This window comes from Salvelinus namaycush, chromosome 7 (genome assembly GCF_016432855.1).
Source record: "Salvelinus namaycush isolate Seneca chromosome 7, SaNama_1.0, whole genome shotgun sequence".
NCBI classification, from domain to species: Eukaryota; Metazoa; Chordata; class Actinopteri; order Salmoniformes; family Salmonidae; genus Salvelinus; species Salvelinus namaycush.
In genome coordinates this window covers 48,535,610-48,545,908 of record NC_052313.1, presented here as the reverse complement: position 1 = coordinate 48,545,908, position 10,299 = coordinate 48,535,610, and the positions used below count along the sequence as shown (strand labels likewise).

The 10,299-nt window shown below is 44.4% G+C and overlaps 1 protein-coding gene across 1 annotated transcript in view; it reads right to left on the bottom strand.

The window, feature by feature from the left end:
- Positions 1–799: 799 nt before the first annotated feature.
- usp40 (ubiquitin specific peptidase 40) overlaps positions 800–10,299 on the bottom strand; it is a 30,637-nt gene continuing 21,137 nt past the window's right edge. The window contains exons 19-31 of the mRNA XM_038998156.1: positions 7,596–7,649; positions 6,364–6,539; positions 6,193–6,229; positions 6,037–6,101; positions 3,909–3,983; positions 3,692–3,821; positions 3,533–3,615; positions 3,241–3,359; positions 3,087–3,152; positions 2,745–2,955; positions 2,549–2,644; positions 2,317–2,402; positions 800–2,147 (exon numbers count right to left, since the gene is read on the bottom strand). Of these exons, the coding sequence (XP_038854084.1) occupies positions 2,024–2,147; positions 2,317–2,402; positions 2,549–2,644; positions 2,745–2,955; positions 3,087–3,152; positions 3,241–3,359; positions 3,533–3,615; positions 3,692–3,821; positions 3,909–3,983; positions 6,037–6,101; positions 6,193–6,229; positions 6,364–6,539; positions 7,596–7,649 (1,322 nt within the window). The 3' untranslated portion in view covers positions 800–2,023. The remainder of the gene's footprint in view (positions 2,148–2,316; positions 2,403–2,548; positions 2,645–2,744; positions 2,956–3,086; positions 3,153–3,240; positions 3,360–3,532; positions 3,616–3,691; positions 3,822–3,908; positions 3,984–6,036; positions 6,102–6,192; positions 6,230–6,363; positions 6,540–7,595; positions 7,650–10,299) is intronic.

Genomic DNA, 10,299 nt, shown 5'->3' with positions numbered 1-10,299 from the left:
TGGACGTCGGGCCCTCATACCACCCTCATGGAGTCTGTTTCTGACCGTTTGAGCAGACACATGCACATTTGTGGCCTGCTGGAGGTCATTTTGCAGGGCTCTGGCAGTGCACCTCCTTGCACAAAGGCGGAGGTAGCGGTCCTGCTGCTGGGTTGTTGCCCTCCTACGGCCTCCTCCACGTCTCCTGATGTACTGGCCTGTCTCCTGGTAGCGCCTCCATGCTCTGGACACTACGCTGACAGACACAACAAACCTTTTTGCCACAGCTCGCATTGATGTGCCATCCTGGATGAACTGCACTACCTGAGCCACTCGTGTGGGTTGTAGACTCCGTCTCATGCTACCACTAGAGTGAAAGCACCGCCAGCATTCAAAAGTGACCAAAACATCAGCCAGGAAGCATAGGAACTGAGAAGTGGTGTGTGGTCACCACCTGCAGAACCATTCCTTTTTTGGGGGTGTCTTACTAATTGCCTATAATTTCCACCTTTTGTCTATTCCATTTGCACAACAGCATGTGAAATTTATTGTCAATCAGTGTTGCTTCCTAAGTGGACAGTTTGATTTCACAGAAGTGTGATTGACTTGGAGTTACATTGTGTTGTTTAAGTGTTCCCTTTATTTTTTTGAGCAGTGTATAATGGTTGAATGGAGAATTTGCTTCTTGGCACTGGCAACATGTTCTAAATTCAAATGTGTTGGCCTACTATGATTCGTGGTTGCAAAAGAGTGTGCAAATGACAAAGGTCTGTAAACATGCATCAGGACTTCAAAATAAATAAAACAAGATTTGCAAACATGCTTCTTGATCGGTTTTATTCTGTATTTAATCCAAATCACAAAACTCTTCATCTATCTGTCCTTGCTTCTTGGCACTGACCCACACCACAAGTAGAAGTCATACAGTACTCAAAACTCACTTAAGTTATTCTTACAGCAAATGCAAAAATAAAAACATCAGATTAGTTAGGAAATCAAATATTCTCATAATCCAAAAACAAAGTCACTCGCATTCATTGTCCAACCGTCATTTCTGAAAGTCACGTATGACATATTAGTCAAATGATCCATTAATTATTTTAACTCCCTGAAGTCCATCCAAACACACCCACTGCATGCACATGAAACAAACATAATTATAGTATGATTAACATGATCAACTCTGGTGCAGAGGCATGATGGGATACAGAGAAAACACTTGGACTCTTTCCCATGTAAGGAAAATGGCGAGAGGGTGAGACCACTAAGCGAAGATGAAGTTAGGAGGGAAAGAAAGGTAGAGCGAGAGAGGGCGCAACAGAGAGACAGAAATGAGGTAGGGGGGACTATTCCGGACTGAGCTGAATTGTGGCTCGTCCATGTTAAGGCATGGATATAAACCCACTAACTCTTATTAGAAATATAGGTGTATATATTATCTATAATCTACTGGTACATATCTATACCTCTGTGGTGTGTACCATTGCAAACTAGTCAGCAGATACTCTAAATACATACCAATATATATGTAATACACCCAGTACTATGAGTGGAAAAACTGGTTCCTATTGGAACTCATTTAGAAATACTGGTTCCTATTGGAACTCATTTAGAAATACTGGTTCCTATTGGATCTCATGTAGAAATACTGGTTCCTATTGGATCTCATGTAGAAATACTGGTTCCTATTGGATCTCATGTAGAAATACTGGTTCCTATTGGATCTCATGTAGAGGGGAGAAGGGATCCAGATGTAGTGACAGAGAGATGGAGGGAGAGTTAGACTGCAGCTTGTAACATTGAGTAGACAGAGGTCTGTATAGCGAACCAGTAAGACCTACACTAGCAGAAGATAGCAGATCTATGGGGGGGGTCAAGCTGTGTGAACACATTATCAAAAATGTTTGGCACACAAACAGATGTCCAGAAGATTGTTCATGATGTTGAGCGATGCCACGGTGAGAAAGTCTGTGTGTGCGCGCATGTGTACTGTATGTGTTTGTTTGTGTGTGTGTGTGTGTGTGTGTGTGTGTGTAAGGTGAGGCTATCTGAACACCCCCACGTTGATTGACAGGGCCACCTCTGGCTTCCTGGCCTTGATTGGCCCCATCTTCTTCTCTGGTCCCACCCCTTGGTTGGTCTCAACTTCAGCCCCCGCACCCTGCCCTCTACAGGAGTAAAGAGGAAATAGTATCAATGTAAACCGTAGACATTTACTTATTTATTTATAATAACTTTGTAACTATAAATACACTTTCTTGTAAAGCTAATGTCATACACAAAAAGCAGCGTCAACACTGTGACCTGAGTCTCATTGGATATTTTAAGAAGCCCCACCCTTTCCTGCGTTGCTCCTTCTCTTCCCTCAACCTCTGCTCATCCTGTTGGGTGCTAAAGTCCCGGTTATTGTCAATCAACAGGTTCTGTCCAATCAGAAAACACCATGTTACTGTCAAAGTATTATCCAATCAGAAAACCATGTCACATTCAATAAGCAAGTTCTGTCCAATTAAAGCAGAATAGGCTGGAACGCAACCAATACGATGAACCACAGAGCTGCGTTTGTTACCTTGACACCGACGATGTCACCGTCTGTAAGGTGGAAAGGCGCTCCAAGCAGAGACTCCGCCTTTTTCTTCTTCTTCCGTTTGGACACCTGCTGGCTCTGTGTGCACGCATCATCAACAAGCGCCAGGAAGAGTCATAAAATAAACCATAGGAGAGTGACAATAAAACATCAGGCTCCCTCCCTCCCCATCTCTTACCCAGTTGGAGAAAGTCTCCCAGGTGTGTGTGTGTGGCTGGTGCTTGGCCAGTAGCAGGGAGTCAGGAGAGAGGCCGTATGTTGAGGCCAGGGCAGAGCGTAGCGATCTGGGGGAAGGGTCTCGAGAAGCATCCCAGACCAGGTCCTCTGGAGGGTAGTAACCCCTCTCCCCTGGCACCCCCATCTGGACACGCAGCAACACCTCCTTAGGACTGGGGGAGGGTGGAATGGGGCAATAAGATGGAGGGAGAGGAAGAGAAGAGCGAGGGATAACAACAGATCCAGAAATCATGTTTCCGATATCTGCTTAACTGACCAATGAGTAGAATAACCCCAGGCTTACCCAAGATCCTCTTCTCTCAGTAGCTGCTGCACACAAAACTCCACCCCACTGCACAACTTCAACTTCCTGTGAACAGATACTTGTTGTTGAGAAAAGGAAAGGGATGAGAGGAGAAAGACAGGAGTGAGAGGGAGGAGTGTGTGTGTGTGTGTACCTGAGTGTGTGTTGTTGTCCTCTGAGGATACGTGTCAGTCTCTGTCCCTCCAGCTGCCACACACGCAGAAACGCAGGAGTGGGCACACACACATACTGCAGCGCCGGCAGAGTCAGCACCTAACACACAGAGTATTAACACACACAGCATGGACATACACACGCTAGAAGGAGCAGTATCAACACACACACACACACACACACACACACACACACACACACACACACACACACACACACACACACACACACACACACACACACACACACACACACACACACACACACACTACCTGAGTCTTCAGCTCTTCCAGTGTAGCCTCCTCTGAGATCTCTACCTGTCCCACAGTCCTCAGCTCCACCATGGCCCTGCCCACTAAACACACACATTTTAACCAGTGGACATAGTTTCATACCTTCATACCTACTTTCATACTGTGTGTGTGTCTTACCTGCAGTCATGACCTCCAACCTCTGACCCTCCGTGGACCCCTCGGCTGTGCCGCTGACCTCTGTTTCCATAGAGACCACAGGATAGGCTCTTGGCTCCACATACAGCCAGACTGACAGCTTCAGAAAACCCTGAGAGAGAGAGGGGGGACGTGAGAGGGGGAATACGTGTCTGTAGAGAGTGAATGGGGTTGTAAGAGAACAGGAAGTTGAGTGTACCTTGGGAGGAAGTCGTCCCTCAGTAATCACAAGAGCGTCTCCATGACTCATCTTCAGCTCTGAGAGAGACGCCTCCTGGGGAAGAAACGAGAGAGAGAGATTGTGGCAGTGAGTGAAAAAGAGAGCGGAAAATGTATCCCACTTCTTGATTTCGCTTAAGCAATAATTTATTAGAACCCAGGGATTATCGTGACAATAACACCCGACTATGGTCTGTTCTTAAAACCGACGCGGAGGTACGAGGAAACATCCCTTAGGAGGGTGTTATTCACGATAATCCCCAGGTTCGAGTGCCCTTATTGCTTTAACAAAACAATTGCCAACATATAAAAAAAGATTAACAATCTGTTTTCATAAAAATGAGTACATTTGTTTTATTTCATCCTTCCACCAGACAATATAGTCAGAGCAAAAGCCAGTCGTTAGTGCTGAGATTCTGAAGTTGCTAGCCAAGCGGGCTGGTTGTCTATTCTATTGACATGGTTGTCAGCCAAGCGGGCTGGTTGTCTATTCTATTGACATGGTTGTCAGCCAAGCGGGCTGGTTGTCTATTCTATTGACATGGTTGTCAGCCAAGCTGGCTGGTTGTCTATTCTATTGACATGGTTGTCAGCCAAGCGGGCTGGTTGTCTATTCTATTGACATGGTTGTCAGCCAAGCTGGCTGGTTGTCTATTCTATTGACATGGTTGTCAGCAAAGCTGGCTGGTTGTCTATTCTATTGGCATGGTTGTCAGCCAAGCTGGCTGGTTGTCTATTCTATTGACATGGTTGTCAGCCAAGCGGGCAGGTCGTCTATTCTATTGGCATGGTTGTCAGCCAAGCGGGCTGGTTGTCTATTCTATTGGCATGGTTGTCAGCCAAGCGGGCTGGTTGTCTATTCTATTGACATGGTTGTCAGCCAAGCTGGCTGGTTGTCTATTCTATTGACATGGTTGTCAGCCAAGCGGGCAGGTTGTCTATTCTATTGACATGGTTGTCAGCCAAGCGGGCAGGTTGTCTATTCTATTGACATGGTTGTCAGCCAAGCGGGCAGGTTGTCTATTCTATTGACATGGTTGTCAGCCAAGCGGGCTGGTTGTCTATTCTATTGACATGGTTGTCAGCCAAGCGGGCTGGTTGTCTATTCTATTGACATGGTTGTCAGCCAAGCTGGCTGGTTGTCTATTCTATTGGCATGGTTGTCAGCCAAGCGGGCTGGTTGTCTATTCTATTGACATGGTTGTCAGCCAAGCTGGCTGGTTGTCTATTCTATTGGCATGGTTGTCAGCCAAGCTGGCTGGTTGTCTATTCTATTGGCATGGTTGTCAGCCAAGCGGGCTGGTTGTCTATTCTATTGACATGGTTGTCAGCCAAGCTGGCTGGTTGTCTATTCTATTGACATGGTTGTCAGCCAAGCGGGCAGGTTGTCTATTCTATTGGCATGGCTGTCAGCCAAGCGGGCTGGTTGTCTATTCTATTGGCATGGTTGTCAGCCAAGCGGGCTGGTTGTCTATTCTATTGACATGGTTGTCAGCCAAGCGGGCTGGTTGTCTATTCTATTGACATGGTTGTCAGCCAAGCGGGCTGGTTGTCTATTCTATTGACATGGTTGTCAGCCAAGCGGGCTGGTCGTCCATTCTAAGCAAAACACTTTTTGCATTGCAAGTTGGCTTCTTCTCCTTGGTCAACTAGTCAACTAAAGCAAACCCACAATCACGACAAGCAGCTGAACTGACAGCAAACTATGTGCATTTTCGTTTGTTTTACCTTTATTTCTATTGCCATTTCTTTGGATATATCCATTATAATGAGTCTCCTCTGGACACGATCATTCTCTATGGCACGGTGGAGATCGTAAAAAAAACCTGCAACATTGTTGCACAGGTCAGCTTGGCAGGCAACAAGGTTTAGACAAACCTCAACTGTTGCAAACCAAATGCTAGGATGGAAGCATAGGGAAATCCTGTCGAGACATTTCTCTCCAGGGGAGTTTATTAATTGCCTGGCTGGGCTGTGGGACGCTGAAGGAGCTTTGATCATTCAAATGAAAACTGTTAAGAAGCATTACCCGGGGGATTGTCATGAATAACTCCCTGTATCAACCAATCAGCATCCAAACAACCCGTTTTATAATTCTGGTTACTGACCTCGTCCATCAAAGCCTCTCCCACCTCCTCACACCAGTCCAGCCTCCTTAGATGCCAACCGTTCCCTGTACACACACACACACCATTAACCCACACCATTAACACAAATGCACACACAGGGGAGAAGAGACACACTCTATAATCTAGTAGTTTTACCTTCAAGTCTTGCTGACTCCAACATTGTCTTGAGACACTACAATAGAATGTATAGATAGGATTAGCACTCATTAGCAGAGAAGCAGATACACTGTCTGACAGAGAGACAGACACAGGCAGGCAGGCAGATAGACAGACCAGCAGACCAAACAATACGCAGTCAGTCCCCACCTGTTTAACCGTGCTGGACTGCTCTACAATGACTTCCCCCTCCAAGCCAGAGGAGGGTGCTGTCCCCACACTGAAGTACAGGAACAGCTGTGTGTCTTTGGGGGCCGTTCCAGGACAGAGGGACAGGGAGGTCATCAGCCTAACCCCAGCGTCACGGACACTCAGCTCCTCACACACTGTGGGAGGCAACACACACGACAGGGCTTGACATTCAGGTAAATTTGCCAGTGGCACACCGGGCCATCGCCAACTGAAAGCTACTGCCCCCCCCCCCCAAATGTTTGAGATCAGGTGATTTTATCTTTAGTTTGCGGGCTGAGCAAGTTAGCCGATAATACCTACCCTCCATACAGAAATGATGACATTTTACTTGACAATATCACATTTACATTTACAGGGGAAAATAATACTTTGCGTAATCTCAAAAAGGGTGTTATTGTTAGCGATTTTGAACAGTCAGCAGGCTACAGGGCCAATACAATATGTTTTATCTTCAGCTACAGTTTGTTTTCCCGGTTTCCCAGTTCTCACTATCAAAATCACACTTTTTAAAAATGATTTATAGAAAAACAACAACAATTGGATGTTCCAAGTCCACAACAATGCTTAAACCACATCTGGAGACCCCTTTTAAGGTCTGGGAATAATCACAAATAGGCCTACTGTGTAGTCAACATTTAACTGGGAAGGTTATGGAAAGCCTTTAGAAGCGTTCATTCAAACAGAGCATGATGACAAAACTGTGCATCGCAAAGATTTAACCACGACTTGGGCCAAACATCGTAAATACCTGTTTTACATACCCACTGTTGCCTTATAATATCTACCAGTTGAAACATCTTCCCTACATACCCTAATAGCAACCCTACTACTGTCCTTCTTCTGTGTGCTGCTCCACGCGACAACCAGTGGCGAGCTGCTCTTTCTTGCTGCCTGACAGATGAACTAGTCTGTGTACTTGTGATAATCTGCATAAAGAACTAACAGCTTTGGGAATTTGTCTGTTTTTTCAACAATTGTATATAGCCTGGACTGTAAATAGCATTATTACAATATTTTTTTTTGGGGGGGGCCATTGATGCGGAGGATTGACTGGCCCGGAGGGCTTCCAAAACCTCCCCGGGCCAGCAGGCAGCCCTGTATGTCGAGCCCTGCATCAATACATAAATTCAATTAGTACGAAGTAAGAGTTGCATGTGTTTATGTGTGAGGGTAATTGGGGGTTACAGTACCTGGGGGCAGGAGTTTCCCTGTACGGTCCACCTGCCTCAGACAGCATGCCACACCTGGACAGAGATACACACACTAGTGAAGAGACAACAAACACATATCTATGATAATAATACTGGCTGCTACTATTAGGAGTGGTAATAATGACAGTATCTGACCTGCTAGCTGCAGCTATTAGGAGTGGTAATAATGACAGTATCTGACCTGCTAGCTGCTACTATTAGGAGTGGTAATAATAACAGTATCTGACCTGCTAGCTGCTGCTATTAGGAGTGGTAATAATAACAGTATCTGACCTGCTAGCTGCAGCTATTAGGAGTGGTAATAATAACAGTATCTGACCTATAGCTGCTGCTATTAGGAGTGGTAATAATAACAGTATCTGACCTGCTAGCTGCAGCTATTGGGAGTGGTAATAATGACAGTATCTGACCTGCTAGCTGCTACTATTAGGAGTGGTAATAATAACAGTATCTGACCTGCTAGCTGCTGCTATTAGGAGTGGTAAAAATAAAAGTATCTGACCTGCTAGCTGCAGCTATTAGGAGTGGTAATAATAACAGTATCTGACCTGCTAGCTGCAGCTATTAGGAGTGGTAATAATAACAGTATCTGACCTATAGCTTCTGCTATTAGGAGTGGTAATAATAACAGTATCTGACCTGTTAGCTGCTGCTATTAGGAGTGGTAATAATAACAGTATCTGACCTGCTAGCTGCTACTATTAGGAGTGGTAATAATGACAGTATCTGACCTATAGCTGCTGCTATTAGGAGTGGTAATAATAACAGTATCTGACCTATAGCTGTTGCTATTAGGAGTGGTAATAATGACCTTATCTGACCTATAGCTGCTGCTATTAGGAGTGGTAATAATAACAGTATCTGACCTATAACTGCTGCTATTAGGAGTGGTAATAATAACAGTGTCTGACCTGCTAGCTGCAGCTATTAGGAGTGGTAATAATAACAGTATCTGACCTGCTAGCTGCTGCTATTAGGAGTGGTAATAATAACAGTATCTGACCTGCTAGCTGCTGCTATTAGGAGTGGTAATAATAACAGTATCTGACCTGTTAGCTGCTGCTATTAGGAGTGGTAATAATAACAGTATCTGACCTGTTAGCTGCTGCTATTAGGAGTGGTAATAATAACAGTATCTGACCTGCTAGCTGCAGCTATTAGGAGTGGTAATAATAACAGTATCTGACCTGCTAGCTGCAGCTATTAGGAGTGGTAATAATAACAGTATCTGACCTATAGCTGCTGCTATTAGGAGTGGTAATAATAACAGTATCTGACCTGTTAGCTGCTGCTATTAGGAGTGGTAATAATAACAGTATCTGACCTGCTAGCTGCTACTATTAGGAGTGGTAATAATGACAGTATCTGACCTATAGCTGCTGCTATTAGGAGTGGTAATAATAACAGTATCTGACCTATAGCTGTTGCTATTAGGAGTGGTAATAATGACCTTATCTGACCTATAGCTGCTGCTATTAGGAGTGGTAATAATAACAGTATCTGACCTATAACTGCTGCTATTAGGAGTGGTAATAATAACAGTGTCTGACCTGCTAGCTGCAGCTATTAGGAGTGGTAATAATAACAGTATCTGACCTGCTAGCTGCTGCTATTAGGAGTGGTAATAATAACAGTATCTGACCTGCTAGCTGCTGCTATTAGGAGTGGTAATAATAACAGTATCTGACCTGTTAGCTGCTGCTATTAGGAGTGGTAATAATAACAGTATCTGACCTGTTAGCTGCTGCTATTAGGAGTGGTAATAATAACAGTATCTGACCTGCTAGCTGCTGCTATTGGGAGTGGTAATAATAACAGTGCCTGACCTGCTAGCTGCTGCTATTAGGAGTGGTAATAATAACAGTGTCTGACCTGCTAGCTGCTGCTATTAGGAGTGGTAATAATAACAGTATCTGACCTGCTAGCTGCTACTATTAGGAGTGGTAATAATGACAGTATCTGACCTATAGCTGCTGCTATTAGGAGTGGTAATAATAACAGTATCTGACCTATAGCTGTTGCTATTAGGAGTGGTAATAATGACCTTATCTGACCTATAGCTGCTGCTATTAGGAGTGGTAATAATAACAGTATCTGACCTATAACTGCTGCTATTAGGAGTGGTAATAATAACAGTGTCTGACCTGCTAGCTGCAGCTATTAGGAGTGGTAATAATAACAGTATCTGACCTGCTAGCTGCTGCTATTAGGAGTGGTAATAATAACAGTATCTGACCTGCTAGCTGCTGCTATTAGGAGTGGTAATAATAACAGTATCTGACCTGTTAGCTGCTGCTATTAGGAGTGGTAATAATAACAGTATCTGACCTGTTAGCTGCTGCTATTAGGAGTGGTAATAATAACAGTATCTGACCTGCTAGCTGCTGCTATTAGGAGTGGTAATAATAACAGTATCTGACCTGCTAGCTGCTGCTATTAGGAGTGGTAATAATAACAGTGTCTGACCTGCTAGCTGCTGCTATTAGGAGTGGTAATAATGACAGTATCTGACCTGCTAGCTGTTGCTATTAGGAGTGGTAATAATAACAGTATCTGACCTGCTAGCTGCTACTATTAGGAGTGGTAATAATGACAGTATCTGACCTATAGCTGCTGCTATTAGGAGTGGTAATAATAACAGTATCTGACCTATAGCTGTTGCTATTAGGAGTGGTAATAATGA